Source organism: Capsicum annuum, chromosome 5 (genome assembly GCF_002878395.1).
Source record: "Capsicum annuum cultivar UCD-10X-F1 chromosome 5, UCD10Xv1.1, whole genome shotgun sequence".
NCBI classification, from domain to species: Eukaryota; Viridiplantae; Streptophyta; class Magnoliopsida; order Solanales; family Solanaceae; genus Capsicum; species Capsicum annuum.
Genome location: NC_061115.1, coordinates 214,335,278 through 214,351,010, shown reverse-complemented (window position 1 = coordinate 214,351,010; position 15,733 = coordinate 214,335,278). Strand labels below are relative to the sequence as shown.

General features: G+C 33.7%; 2 protein-coding genes across 3 annotated transcripts; one reads left to right on the top strand and one right to left on the bottom strand.

The window, feature by feature from the left end:
* Positions 1 to 637: 637 nt before the first annotated feature.
* LOC107872134 (xyloglucan endotransglucosylase/hydrolase protein 2-like) lies at positions 638 to 3,399 on the top strand. Its single transcript, XM_016718922.2, has 4 exons — positions 638 to 880; positions 1,714 to 1,814; positions 2,205 to 2,398; positions 3,027 to 3,399. The coding sequence occupies exons 1-4, from the start codon at positions 712 to 714 to the stop codon at positions 3,397 to 3,399; spliced, it is 837 nt and encodes a 278-aa protein (XP_016574408.1). The 5' UTR covers positions 638 to 711.
* Positions 3,400 to 5,332: 1,933 nt separating this feature from the next.
* Positions 5,333 to 15,072, bottom strand: LOC107871274 (O-fucosyltransferase 1). Of its 2 annotated transcripts, none has more exons than XM_016718154.2 (9): positions 14,801 to 15,072; positions 14,566 to 14,716; positions 11,084 to 11,162; positions 10,893 to 10,963; positions 9,270 to 9,358; positions 8,257 to 8,380; positions 7,894 to 8,177; positions 7,393 to 7,522; positions 5,333 to 6,443 (listed from the first exon to the last, which is right to left on the bottom strand). In XM_016718154.2, the coding sequence occupies exons 1-9, from the start codon at positions 14,806 to 14,808 to the stop codon at positions 5,829 to 5,831; spliced, it is 1,551 nt and encodes a 516-aa protein (XP_016573640.1). In that variant the 5' UTR covers positions 14,809 to 15,072; the 3' UTR covers positions 5,333 to 5,828. The 2 variants fall into 2 exon arrangements, with proteins under 2 accessions (XP_016573640.1, XP_016573639.1); XM_016718153.2 differs by having other exon boundaries at positions 11,084 to 11,165; positions 14,801 to 15,019.
* Positions 15,073 to 15,733: the final 661 nt, after the last annotated feature.

Here is a 15,733-nt window from a genome sequence, read left to right as displayed (position 1 = left end):
TTGGTTTCTTTATATGGCTTAATCCTCACGTCTTAAATTAGCTTTTGAGGTTGAGTGAAGCCCAATGTTTCATTTCTTTATTATGGTATTAGACCAGAATCATCTCAATTCTATCCGGGGGTATCCCTCCCAATTCTGCACGCGAACACTCTCCGGTCCCCATAGGGCGTGAACAATCTATTTGGGCACCCACGTCGGGACGTCCGGCTCTAATACCATCTATCTAGGAGTCCACATCAGGATGAGTTAGGCTTAGGTGCCACATTTTTCCAAGGGCAGTTTAATAATTTTGCTGTTATAAAGGTAAACTTCAGTTACCTTATTGACAAAAAAATAGTTGGATAAAGTTCATTAAATTTGTGTTACCAATAGTAAAGTTTAGTTACTTTAACGCAAAACTTTACAAACTCTGAAATTTTAATGACAACCATTAAAATCTTTGAAGAACATCAGTTAATATATACTGCTATTTACATTTTTTCACATCAGTTACTTAACCCCCACCCCCACCCCAGGCTATTTATGTTGTCAACAGTTACTTCACTTAGTAACAAAACTAAGTCATGCCTTGAAGACATATTTATTACTCTAATTACTCAACTTAAGTCACTTTAAAACTCTTCACTTACTAATTCAACCCAACAAAAAGCAAAAAGAAAAAAAGTGATCCTCCTTAATATCTTAGTGCATGCAATTTTGTTAAATTACTGAATGGGTTTCCATCTACTAAGTCTTGGTGCTCTTTTATTATTATTAACTAGAGTTTTTGAAAGTCAAGCTTTACCATTTGATAAAAATTACAACATTTCTTGGGGTAACAACAATGTCAAGTCATTGAATAAAGGAGAAGAAATTCAGTTGTCCCTTGATAAAAATTCTGGTGATTTTTTCTTTGTAGTTTTCTTTTGGTTTTTTACTCATTTTATCCGTGAGACAGAAGTAAGATCTGTATACACAATATCATAGTTTTCCAGATATGGTGTTGTTATCCTAAATATAGAAAAATGACTACTTTTTAAATAGGATTAGATGTGCAAATTTGTCCATATACTATTGGCAATCGTGTAATTTTACCCTTAGCATTAATTTAAAATCCGCGTGAAATAGTTCAACTCTATGTCTCCTAATTCTTCAAGTCCATATTCACCCCTCAACTTTTGGTTTTGATTTAAAATGACTATCAGCTCAGAGCTCTAGAGTGAAATATGGTTGGACTCTACGTGTCCAAATTTTTCAAGTACACATTCACCCCTCAACTTCTAATTATGATTTTGAAAGACCATTAGCTTGTCCATATACTATTAGCAATCGTTCAATTTTGCCTTCCGTTAGTTCGTACTCACTCTTGGTCGTTAGCATGTTATCTCGTATTTGCCCTTAGCATTAACAGAACTTAGAGTGAAATTTTTCATGTCCATATTTACCCCTCATCTTTTCACTTCGATTTAAAATGACTATCAACTTGGACTTTACGCATCCAAATTCTTCAAGTACACATATTCACCCCTCAAGTTTTAACTATGATTTTAATAGACCAATCAGGTTGGACCGTTTTTAGGGATAGACGAAAAATATGAGATTTTTCCTTAAACAAAGTTGCTCAATTTCGAATAGTACAAAAACAAATTTAACCTTTTTTGTTTTTTTCTTTTTCAGTTTTTACTTTCTTAGATTTATACCAAATGAGAAAAAAAAAAAAAAACACTTTTGCAGGATGTGGAATTCAATCAAAACAAAGTTATGGCTCAGGATCATTCAAAATGAGAATAAAGCTACCAAGCAAAGACTCAGCTGGAGTAGTGACAACCTTCTATGTAAGAAAACATATATATATTCAAAAAAAAATTTCACTTCTTGAGGGTTAAAATAATTTATTTTTTATCATAAGCTATATAAATTTATAGGTAATGTCAATTAGTTGGGATTAAATTTTAGTCATGCATGCTATTATGTTCACTTCAGGTCCAATATTAGTGTGGAGTCTTATTTGGAACGTAGTTCTGTTAATGCTATTATGTTCACTCTAGTCTTACTAGAAATATTGGAGTGAAGAGGATAATGAAGATTCATATAACCGAACTTATTTGGAACGTAGTTATGATCTGTTGTTTAGTTTGTTTATATTTAATAAATATTACTCTTTATTCTTTCCTGGATCATACTAACGTGGAATGCTTTGTGCACCGAACTGTCTTTTTTTGAAGCTACATTCACATACAAGCCACCATGATGAATTGGATTTTGAATTTTTGGGCAATAGAGAAGGGAAACCACACACATTGCAAACAAATGTATTTGCAAATGGTGTTGGTGATAGAGAGCAAAGAATTCAACTTTGGTTTGATCCAACAACAAATTTTCATGACTACTCAATCCTATGGAACTCACATCAAATTGTGTAGGTTTATTTTTCTTTTTGCGTCCATTCAGCATTCGGTATCCACTTTATAATTCTATGAGTCGAATTTTCACTGAAACGCTCCCACCGAAAATGATTTTATTCCAAAACTCGAACTCTATACCTCTCATCAAAGCTTTGACATAACTACCTAGTACTTTAATACCTCTTGTGTTCCCTTTTCAAAATAAAAAATAGATTAATTTGGTGTGGCAAGCTATTTCATATTGTATGTTGTAAAGTTTTGATCAACCAACCGGTTTTTTCTATTTAATCATCTAGTATCTGAAGTTTACTGATCTGATTAATTTGGATTCTCATCGAGTAGGCCGGCTAAGGAAGGTAATATGATTTTCATATTTCTTAGCCCTTCGCGCTTCCCTTCGCCCCTATGGCTCGCTTTCATCCTATCAGCTACTTCATTCGGATCTTTTCTAACCCTCGATACTATGTCAAAGTATTTTCCTAGCAAAATATTTTTCATTTGACTAAAATCGAGATTTCCATCTAAAAGTGAATGAATCTCAATCAATCATCCTATTGTACCAACCACTTGATGGCCATATGGTATTTTATTTTCCTATTTACTACTACATGATTATTGTCTAATTAAATTGTTTCTTTATAGTTTTTTTGTAGATGAAATACCAATCAGGGTTTACAAGAACCATAGAGGAATTGGATACCCTTCACAACCAATGCAATCAGAGGCCACAATATGGAATGGAGAAACTTGGGCAACAGAAAATGGAAAGGCAAAAATCAATTGGTCAAATTCTCCATTTATAGCTCAATTTCAAGGCTTCAATATTGAGGGTTGCTCTTCTAATTATAATTTGAATTGCAATTCAACAAAGTTGTGGTGGAATTATGAGAAATTTTGGAAATTAAATCAGGATCAAGAAAAATCATATCAAGACATTAGAAGCAAAAATATAATTTATGATTATTGTAAAGACACCAATAGATTTCAAAACATTCCTCTAGAATGTTTGAAGTGATTATTAAATAATTTATCTTCACATTTTAATTATTTATTTAAATAATTGTTTGATCCCACAAGAGTTCACACATTGTCAATGCCATTACATGAATTATTTTTTTTAATGTGTTGGTCTTGTAATTACTTTTTGATATATTATCTCCAACTAAAATACTATAATTAGAAGTAGAGCGTTTTTGTGACAATCGCTTATTTTTTTTTATACGGAAAAGGGTCTAAAATGTTCTTTAACTATGTAAAATGGTGCAAAAACGTTTTTCGTCTATCTATTGGGCCTAAAATACACTTTCCATCTACCTATTGGGCCAAAAATGCCCTTCTAATCTACCTTTTGGACCTAAAATGTCCTTCCTGTCTACCTGTTAGGCTTATTTTGCCCTTTTATTTAGGCAAATTACATGTCTATGGTATAAATTTTTTTACTAAAAATCACACAAATACATAACTTATGTTTTCAATATTACAAAAAGTCTCAACTCCCTAAACATATTACAAAAATCCCACGTATACACAGAATGCTATGTATATGTCAGTTATGTTATGTATATTAATAGGGAGAGAGAGTAAAATAGTTAAAAAGTGGAAGAGAGTGTAACTAATTTTAAAAGGTTGATATTTATGTTATTTATACATTTTTTATATTTAAAATATACCATGTATGTTTACGGTAAGAATATAATTTATATGGTATAAATATAATTTGTATGGTGTAAATATATCATGTATTTTTATGATATAAATATAATTTGTATAATATATAAATATACCATATATTTTTATGGAGGTATCGTGAAAGCGAGGAATAAAAATGAAAAAATAAAATTTTGACATAGTATTATATAAAAATGGCTTTCCATATAATTTGCCTAAATAAAGGGTAAAGTAACCCCAATAGATAGACAAAAAGGGTATTTTAGGCCCAATAGGTAGAAGAAGGATGTTTTTGCATCATTTCACATAGTTAAAGGGCTATTTAAGCCCTTTTCTGTTTTTTATATGACGAGTTTTGGACGTGGTCATCTACTATATAATATCTATCAAAACGGTTTATTCAGAGTAATGAGAGCAAAATTTTGATGTTAGATGATAAAGTTGATGTAATATGCTTATAAAATATCACAATTTGTGTAGGTTATTGTTCTGATAGTACCAAGAGAGATGATTTAATTTAGTAAATCCAAACTTAATCAATTTTGGTTCTTGTTCCTTTTCTAGATTAGTGAGTGTAAACTTTTGATGTGAGATGACATTGTCTAATCTAGTGAAGACCTCAATACTTGTAAAATAGTGGAAACTAACATAAATTCTGAGAGTTTGAAACTTAATTACAAAAAAAATCGATATTTTACATAGTTACTGAAAATTTCAATTTTGAGTCTATCGAGATGCATAATTAGCTTCCGATACATCCGACGAAGATATATTTTTTCCTTAATAAAGATACATAACCAACTCCCGATACATCTTTTTTTTATTTTAAGTCTATCGAGATACATAATTAGCTTCCGATACATACAACAAAAATACATAATTAGTTGAAATTTTTGTAATTACTTTGTAAGAATGAAAATTTGTGTAAATATGTTAAGCTAAGGTGTATGTTTGTGTTATTTTTTCTATAAAATATCACAATCTTGTGTAAGCGTTTGTTCTAAAGTGCTTAAAAAGATGCAACAAGGGCAAATGTCATTTACCATATGAATTTAGCAAAATTGAACAGCTTTGACTCAAAATATGTATTTATGTTAAAGAAAATCTAAGTAGTTTGAGATTAAATTATCCTATCTTAAATAGCTTAACTATAAAATTGAACATTTTCTCTAATCCTGGAGTAATCGTTAGTTGAAGATACTAATTTCACTGATAGAATTTGTCTTTCCTCCATAGGGAAAAAGTCTAATGTATAATTGTCAACACCAGAACACACAACATGATGAAATGTGGGAAAGAATCTTAATTCATATTGGAGAAGATCCCCAATTCAGATACAACAATAGTTCATGTAATGAACTAGACATCGTCAGATACTCGAAAGATAAACTGAAAAAATGAGCAAAATAAAATGCCCAGATTTTGACATCTCCAGCATTATCCCTATGTCCTACACACGAAACCTCACTGGACTCCCGCGGATAGAAAAATTAACTCGAATTCCAAGTAAGGATACTCTCAATAAATCATGATCCTTTTGTTCCTGTAACCTAACCTCCTACGCCGCTTTTATCATTGACAGCTACATTTACTGTCATCAGGTGGTGACTAACACTGTACATGCAAAACCATCACAAAAGCTTTTAAGATAGAATGATCTGAGACAAGTGATACCTGTAAAACCAACCTGTAGCCATCTCACTTCTTCATTTGACATCACGGTGTCACGTCATTTCAACATCCAAAAATATTACCAAGAAACTTCACACATAACATCTATTCATCCACAGCTGACGTCAAATTTGATCCGCTTGACTCAAAGTCAGTTATACCTTCATTCTCCAGTTGGCTATTTAAGGTTGCAAGAACATCATCTGATGGACATTTATCAGCAGGATTTACAGCTGATTTTTTACAAAAGCACTCAGGCCAAGAATTGGTATAAAATGATTCGGGTGAGACCCGTTTATGAGGTCCACCGAAGTTTGTTTTTAACATGGCACGCCTAACTGCTTCCTCGAAACCAGCTGTCTGACCCTTTTCACGATTGATAAAGATAGGAGCTAGCGCTTTCCTATCAGGTCGGATTGTCGTGCGAAAACGATAGTATAGCCGGTGACCAAGGAGATTGTTCGCAAAATTACTTGGTCCATCATATGTTGGCATGAAAATATCAGAGAGAAGACAAACCATATAATCCACAGCTGAACCTAACAAGCCCATTGTGTTTTTTCCCAGCTCACCTGTGGTGTCCACTGTACTATGGTTCTCCAAGCGGGGGAACATGGAACGGAAAAGTTTCATGAATCGCTCACCACCGAAGAGATCACCCGCAGCAAGGTATATCCTAGTAGAGTTGTCAAAACCCATTGCACGTAAAATTAGACCCACCTGCCAGATTAGAAGGGAAAATATCAATTACCTGACAACAAATTCTTTTTTGGGGATAACCGTGGTGTCGGGGCCAGCTTTCACGCACCTCGACCAAAGCCACAGAAAGTTACGAATTTTCCAGTTACCGTCCTCAAATTTTACAAAAGAATTTTCCAGTTAACCATTCTCAAATTTTTCAATGAACAGTACAAGTATTAACATATATACTTAAAGAACTCATAAAGAATGTATCAATCAAACTCACTATTGTTTGAACGGTTTTCTACTGTATACACTGCCACACATACAAGTAAATCAAGTTAAAAGTTGAGCTTCATGAAACAAGAGAAATGTTGAAATACTTCCATTCATATAGAGTCAAGTTAGTATTTGAGCTAATTCTCGATTTAATAATGTGCAATTCTGATTAGAGAAATTATCACAAACTTATTCAAGTCCTCAAAAGGATATTAAAAGACAGTGATCTTCTCATACCTTGAATATACTCACCTTGCTCTGTCATGGCTTCTTAATGGTTCAAAAAATATTTTAGACTCAGATTAATAAAATATCATCATGAAGAACCACAAGAAATTTACGCACTCTTGGTGCCGTATTTGTGCACTTCTGGTTGTATCCCCAAAAGAGTTCTTTGCTGATTGTACAAAAGATAGATCAAGTTCCAACGGATAATCTCTTTAATGAATTTCTAGAGTTCATCTTTACATAGATATACTTCCTTAGATGTGTAGTTACTCTTTGCGAAAAGAACAGAGTCGAATAGGATATGGACTATTGTTATCGTCAAAACATCAGAGCTATCCTAAGCATCTTTAACCTCTACTTTCATCAAATAATACATATCTAATCATTCTAAGATGGCTTTAAATCAAGTAACTTAAAGCAGGGAAAGTGTAAATTTGACAAACATCCACACATGGTGTACAAGTATCTAGTATAAGATTACCTCTTCTGGAGTTAGTGGACATTTCCCAATTGCCCTTCTTTCATCATAAACAAGTCTCTTTTCTGCAAAATTTTCTTGCCTATACTTCTTCAAAATCTTTTGCTCCTCAGGAGAGAATATGTCAAAGCACCTGGGATATTGAGTCCAAGATTAAACAGATCACAAACTCAATGCTTTAAAAAAAAAAAGAATTTTGGTCTATACTAACTAGCACCAACTAGAAGTACTTCAATGGATAAGGATACCCAATGGAATCGAGCAATTAGTTTTGTAATCAGCTCGTAACTTTCCCGGCCACAAAAGGAACAGGCAAAGAGAAAAAAAACACGAAAGAGAGAGATTTGAAGAATCTGTTCTTCCTCTCTTTCAACCTCTTTTTCAGTTACATTGTTTTGTTTTTCCTTTGGGCCACCTCAGGAAAGGACAGAAGATGGGGGAGTAAAGCACCACTTGAGCTTTGATATACTTAAGGTGTCGTGCACACAAAAATGAGTAACTTACCCAGCAAATGCTAGCATATCCATCTCAAAACGAAGGTGTATTGTCATAAAGTGGCCTTGCGAACGAAGTTTATCGACGATTGAGGTGCTTAACTCCACAATGTGAGGCTTAAATTGAAGAGCATGATAGTTAACTCTACATCTCAGCCGCTGATACTCAGGATAATCGATTTCTTCTGCCAGTCGATGTGAAAAAGGAGTAAGATAAATGGCACCATGTTCCTTCATCGCCTTTAGAGCCTCTGTTGTATACCAACTGATAGGAGCATCTCTAGGGGGTCGAATCTGAAAAAAGAAGTGCTTTCTTAAAATCCATCAGAGCCTCAAGCAGAACATGATCAAATTTAGTTGGAGCAATGTATACCTGTTTTGCTTTTATCTTCTTGACCTTTCCATTTTTTCGAATTTCTGGAATGCTTTCCACTATTTTTACATCATACTTTAATGTCTTGATAAAATGTTCAACATCGTAGATACCTTGAAATCCACTGAGAATTAATAGAAATAAAGTTACTTGCTATGACGCAGTTAATGGTAAAAACTCAAAACTACTAAAACATTTGTGAGAATTATAAATCAATCAAAAGCAAGCTAGTGGGACTAAGTTAATGGTAACACATACTAACTCCAACAAATATTTTAAGGAACTGTCTAAAATGAAGCAATATAATACTCAAGAGAATCTTCCTCCTCGAGCGATAAGGAGACTGGTGCAACAAGTGCCAACAACCATATGATTTACTTAAGAGTCATACTTTCTACTAGAACTTTTCGGAGAGCAGGACCGGAAACAAAAAAAAGAAAAATCACTCAGTGGCACATCCAATATTAACAACAGAATATCAAGTAGAGAAAACTAAAGAGTCTTGAGGCCCATGATTCAAGAGGAGTGGCTAAACTTCAAACTGTCTTTAACTCCTATATTTCCTTTAATCTGTAAAGGTCATCTGTATCAGAGAAAATCTACCAACTACTGGGGGCGTGACCACTATGCTTCTACACGCATAAAGTTTCCATTTTCTTTGATCTTATAAAAGTTTTTGAGATGGTTAAAATTTCAAGAACAAAAATAAACAGATAAATAAGAGAATAGAGAGCACAAGTATCACGCTCAAAGTGATATTTCTACGTGTCATTAAGGTACAAAACTATTTGAAGAGTATTAGATAAACTCTTTTCTACCTTTTTAAATCATCGGCCAGCCTGTATACTACTTTAATAACAGATTTAGAATAATACCACACATGTTGTTGAGTACATACTCGGAACCAGTGTCATTATAGTGCAGAGATTTAAGCAATATACTCAAATAACAATGCCAGTCATGATTCATATTTTAAATGGTAGAAGAATTAGGGAATTCAAGGAAATAAGTACCTATCATCGTGCCAGAAGGAATTTGCATCCAACTCAGGTAACACCAGTGTAGCATTCATTATTCGTGCAGCAAGAACTGCATTACAGATCTATAAAGTCACAAGAATTTGTTATGCCGAATATATGCACAACATAAACGCGAAAAGAGAGATACTAATCAATCCCAAATTAGTTAGATTAATTAGATGAATTCTCATTATCCATTTTGCTTTATTAAGGTTCAATGCAATACAATTAAAAGTGCTTTTTTTTAATGATGGTGGTGTCTAAGCCAACTTCCGCGCATAGCGGTAGCTTTAGTGCACCGGGCTACCCTTTTTTGGTGACTAAGCCAACTTGCATGCACCTCCTATTTCACAATCTGAGTAACTTTGTCCAACAAGGCTTAAGCAGATAAGAAGAATCACCAAGTGTTTTACCTCCATTAGGATTTGAACCTGAGATCTCATGGTTCTCCACCCACTTCATATACCATTAGGCCACATCCTTTGGGTGCAATACTGAAGAAATGTCTTTGAGGGAAATTAGGATTTTCTGGAAACTACATGTTCTCTAGATCTCACATGTATCTCTACAAAGAAGTAACTAGCACGGAGTTCTAAAAAAAGACTCTTCAAACTTGTGGTCTAAAATAAGTCATAGACATGTTGTGTGGCGATAAATCATCTTATTTAGGGTAAGATGGAAGTTCAAAGTTAAATTGTTTCTATATAAGGAAGTATGACATTCTTTTGACAACTGACTAACAAGAAAAGTATGACACATTTTGATGAAGTAATTGTTATATTGACTGGCATCAAAAAGATGCTGAAAACAATACAAAGAAAATTAGGGAAAGCTCCTAGCTACTAAAACCTACAGATATAACACTAAGCCATTTTCCTAAATGTACAAAAAGAATGGCTGTTAAGCCAAAGACAAGGAGAAGTAAAGTATGACACATAAATCAGGACGGAAGGGTTTATTATGCTGTAATTCTGGTACTTTCATCTTTTATTCGAACTGATCATTTGTAATCTTGTGCAATCTTATATGACTGCAAATTCATTTAACATCTCCATTTTAACAAAATCTTGTAGACATGTTGAGCCTTAGGAGGCCAACATGCACTCATACATAACGTTATTGGTCTCACAATAGTTTAGTATTACTTAGCTTTCAGAGCATTTCACTATAGTTATTGACCTCACATAGAACATCATAAATCTTGCTAAGACTAATAATAAAGAACAGATACTTGTTCAGACGGTATCACCAATCTTTTGTGCTTATGAGGGACCCTGTCATATACATCACAACCAAAATTTTCATTCGAATTCTGAGGTGAGTCCATGGTTAACCAGAATTAACGATGAGAAGCAGTCAAGACGATAAAACGATAACTACCTATCCGAATCTAACTTTCTTATTCGCTAGCTTCTTGCCCCATCCTTCCAATAAGACGAAAAAACCTTCCTATCTTGCCCCATCTCGAAGTTGATGTTGCTTGACTAACTTTATAACTTACTTCCCAAAGTTGATGTTCTTTGATTAAAAAATAGTAATATGGCAGTAAGAGGGATTTACTTCAATAAATTATATGGAAAAATAAACATAATCTCACACCAGGGATCAGTTACATACCGCACTACGTTGTTGGTTCAGACCACCATTACACCGAACCCGTAAATAGCCATTGCTTTCACTGGGAGGAGCTGCAAAAGGAGAGAAAGATAAGAGGGATGTTGTCATAAAGCTACAGCATTGTAGATTTTGAGGTCGGAATTGCGTTCATTTAGAATTGGACTAGGACATAGATAGGTAAAACTGCATACGGGGCCAATCAGATCGAGGAGTAGATGATGGCCTCCAGCCATCAGAAGCAGCAGTTCCCCAGAGTGCCTCCGTATTGATCTGCTAAGATAGGAAAAAAACGTAAAAATACGTTACACATTAATCAACTGATGAAAAGTGAACTGCTGGTTCAGATTCCATAATTGACAAAAGATTACATATTTATATACAAAGATAGCTAAAACCTAGTGGAGATGTGGTAAGACAAATAGCTCAGCTCATGCAATATTTTATATTAGATAGTATTATGTGATACTATATGTTGTGCATTTATGTTATCAAAGATGAGCATATCAGAAATTCTGCAATGATCAATATCCTGTTTGGAGAAGAGGAAAAATGTAAACAGCGTGAAATGAACTATCATCAACCGAATTTGTAGCTGAGATTTTCATTAGCCATAAATAATATTTTTTTAATAAATTCCTATTAAGAGATTAATGTATGACCTCCAGAAAACCAAGTACAGAATAGTTTACAGTGATCTCAAACAGAAACAGCCAAGACTGGTATGCTACGCAAATGCTTATGGAAAGTTTTGAAAAGACAATTTACATTCAGCATCCAATCTAGGTGCTTTTGGCAGCTTTTGCATGTAAATTTATGTGGAGGCTTTAAAACTGGCCACCTCAAAGCTCAACTACGTCACGTAATTTTCTCAATCAGCCTTCAGCTATCGCACAAGGCTTGCCGCTAACTCTGCTATAAATGCCCTTCAAGACAACCATGATCATTGTCACAAGCACCATTTAGCTCTTCTATTCACAAGCCTTTTAACTACTAGTATGACAAAGCTTTCTTCCCTTTCTACTCTCCTCCTAGCCTTCTTAGCATTGTCATTGCCAACACCAACACAGTTAACACTTCCATTACGAAGAAATCAGACGCAGAAGCTCTAGGAGGAGGATGGACAGAGGCCCCACCACTGCCAGCTTTATTGCCCCATCGAACTAAGAACACTCACCAGATGACAGCAATCCTCACGGGAGCATATCCAACAATGCTGTCAATTGAGGAACTTCAATGCAGATTGCTGTTTGTGAAACCCTCAAGAGGATGTGGGAGGACGGAAGCCAGCTGGGTGAGGTGATACAGCATGTGATGGAGAAAGCTCACTACTTACCCAGCAGGTCTAACATGCTCACAATGCAGTGCCCACATACAGTGCCAAATGGTAAAGTGAAACAAAAATCTCACTCTATAATTAGCACAGCATCATCTGTATGAGAGTATGCATTGTCTAAACTGGTGATTTTCCTTTTCAACTCATCTTTGCAACTATGCAAGCACAGCAATGCCATGAATCAATGAGACTCATTTGATAAGACCACCTTTCTTCTCTCTACGACCATCTACTGCCTATGAATTTAAATTACGATTACTTGGACTATAATCTAGTCTTACCGACATAACTAGAGACCTTGATTTGCTGAGGTTTTAAGTGAAATTAATGACACATCCTTATATGAAGCAGATAGACTTAGACTGATTATATGACCTAGCTAATCTGAAGAGTTATTCTCACCACTAATATTTCACGAAAAGGTGGATATAACGTATTTAAAAGGGCGATTAAGAGCAAGCCAAATTTTTCACAAGAATAAGCAACATAGAAATAATAAATTTAGAGAAGGACATTACAAAGATAAAGCCACTTAAAGGCCTATAGACATTACTCCCTCCGTTTCAATTTGTTTGGCTTACTTTCCTTTTTATTCTGTCTCAAAAAGAATGCCTCTTTCCTTCTTTAGCAACTTTTTAATTTCAACTTTCCACATGGCTTGTTTAATACTATAAGATTAAAAGATATTTTTAGTTCATTCTACGTATGTTTAATTTAAGACCAAAAGATTCACAAGTCTTTACTTTCTTAACTTACGTGCCAAGTCAAAACCAACAAACAAATTGAAACAGAGGGAGTACATACTACATAGTAGTTGAACAAGGTCAATATGAATTTACTAAGAAAATCCGAAAAATGGAATAAGATCAAAAAAATTGAGAATATTACTAAATCAAATCTACAAGAGTAATCAACTGCAGAATCCTAACAAAACTAATTTCAACAGCAAATAGGACTTCTTTTCTAGCTAAATCACCACATTTCTAATAAAATTAAGCAACTAAAAAACTACAAAAAGCAAACCAGGCTAATTACAAACAGCTGAAACACAATACCTCAGCTGAAGAACAGTCACTATTACTACTCGACATTGCAGACGTAAGTATGGACATACAAATCACGAGAACGATGACAGCATATAGGAAAATTCTTTTCTAACTAAATCACCACATTTCTGATAAAATTAACTAAAAACAACAAAGCAAGCCAGGCTAATCACAAAATTTGAGAATATCACTAAATCAAATCTATGAGAGTAATCAACTGCAGATTCGTTACAAAATTAATTTTAACAGCAAATATATATCTTTTCCTATCTAAATTACCACATTTTAAATCAAATTAAACAACTGAAAAGAAAGAGTTAATGGTCAAAAACACAATCAAAGTATCCCGACTTTTTGAGCTTCATATTTAAACTACCAAGTGTGTGAGTTCTCCACCTGAACTATCACCAAGTATTTATAAAAAAAAACACCTTAACTATTAATTGTTCAATTTTCCTACCTGAAATTTCATGTATGAAACTCAAACACTTAATAGTTGAGGAGTGTTTTGATAATCAGTTCACCAGTAGGAAACACATGCACCTATGCACCTGATAGTTCAGATATGAAACTCAAAAAAACGGAATACTTTAAATGTGCTTTGATAAACAGTTGGTGACAATACAGATAGGAAACTCGCACACCTACTAGTTCGATTATGAAACTCAAAAAAAGGGATACTTTAGGCATGTTTTTAAGCAACTGAAAAAACTACAAAAAGTAAACCAAGCTAATTTACAAACAACTTAATATCACCATAATTCAGTTAGGGAAAGTGAACAATTGATAGTTGAGCTGTTTTTGATAAATAATTACGATATCTCAATAGGAAATTCACACACCTGATAGTTTAGGTATGAAACCCAAAAACCGAAAAACTTTAGGTGTGCCTTGATAATCAATTACTGATAGTTCAGCTAGGAAACTCGCACACCTAATAGTTCAGGTACAAAATTCAACTCAAAAACACTGGGATACTTTAGACGTGTTTTTGACCATTAACTCCTAAAATTAAGCAACTAAACAAAACTAAAAACAGCATAAAACTGCAATTACCTCAGCTGAAGAAGTGTTACTACTACTACTGGATATCACAGTCATAAGCATGAACAAACAAATCACGAGAACAATAACAGCAACTGATTGATAATTCAAGTAGAAAAGTCGCACACCTAATAGTTCAGGTACAAAATTCAACTCAAAAACACTGGGATACTTTACATGTGTTTTTGACCATTAACTCCTAAAATTAAGCAACTAAACAAAACTACAAACAGCATAAAGCTGCAATTACCTCAGCTGAAGAAGTGCTACTATAACTACTGGACATAGCAGTCATAAGCATGAACATACAAATCACGAGAACAATAACAGCAATTGATAGCCTTATAAACATTGCCTTAACACCACCTAATTGCTGTTTCAGCGGTTGCCGATATCCAGGCCTGTATACACATCAGATCCAAAGCTTTATTCAATCAAAATGATGGAAATTTTGCAGATTTGAAGTATGATTTATGTGAATTTACCTTCGCATTTTGCTGCTGTTGTTGTTGAGATCGGATAAATGAGAATGACGTGAAGGTTAGGAGAGAAATATACCGACACTATGGACATTGAAGGCTAAAAAAATGGGAGTAATAAATAGGAAACGATTTGTATTAGTAATTAGATGCCGTAGCGGTATTAAGCGCGTTATGGAAGTCAGTGGTTTGTTAATATTTAGAAATTTGTACCTGGTGTATGTATAATCAATGGCTAATCACATCAACTGGTAATTTAAGTTTTAAAGGATTATTAGAATTTAAGTTCAATCATTTCTTTTTGTTGTTGGTTCCCCTCTTGCTCTTGTGTTCGGTATTCGCATTGAAACCCGATTAATTTGAATTTGTATCGGATAGGGTCAGAGGTAGTGTTTTCTACCAAAGATTTTTCATACCAAGGGGCTCAAACCGAGATCAGAGAGTAGCAGCACATCCACTGCACCATATCCTTTGGTGATAAATTTAATTTTTTACCGACACCATAGGTAATTTTTGGTCATGAAAATAAAAAAAAATACTTCAATTTATTAAAATAAAGTGAAACTGGAAAAAGTTGTGCTTGATCATATTATTTTAGAGTTAATATTCAAAATTTATATATATTTTTTGGAAAATATATATATATAAAGTGGAAATAAATTTAATGAAAATGAGATTATTTCATTAAAAAAAGAATTTAAAATAAAAAATAAAAAATGTAAAAACTAAAACAAAAATCGGTGAAAACGACTCTTAAAGTGTTTTACATATGGCCAAACAAATATTCCAGAATAAAACAAAAATGTATTGTAAAATATATTGAATACTATCTATGGTCAAATGAATCGCAAGTGTATTAAAAAAAAAAAAGTGTGATCACTATGAAGGAACATATTTTTTGTGGTTTTTTTTTTTATTTTGAGAAAATAAGCATTTTTT

Excerpts from the sequence above, each read along its gene's own strand:
- LOC107872134 (XM_016718922.2), top strand. The coding sequence starts at position 712 with ATGGGTTTCCATCTACTAAGTCTTGGTGCTCTTTTATTATTATTAACT. Across the intron at positions 881-1,713 it reads GTCCCTTGATAAAAATTCTG|GATGTGGAATTCAATCAAAA; the intron begins GTGATTTTTTCT and ends ACACTTTTGCAG. Across the intron at positions 1,815-2,204 it reads GAGTAGTGACAACCTTCTAT|CTACATTCACATACAAGCCA; the intron begins GTAAGAAAACAT and ends CTTTTTTTGAAG.
- LOC107871274 (XM_016718153.2), bottom strand. Across the intron at positions 11,166-14,565 it reads GTAGCACTTCTTCAGCTGAG|CAGATCAATACGGAGGCACT; the intron begins GTAATTGCAGCT and ends TTCCTATCTTAG. Across the intron at positions 10,964-11,083 it reads TCCTCGATCTGATTGGCCCC|CTCCTCCCAGTGAAAGCAAT; the intron begins GTATGCAGTTTT and ends CTCCTTTTGCAG.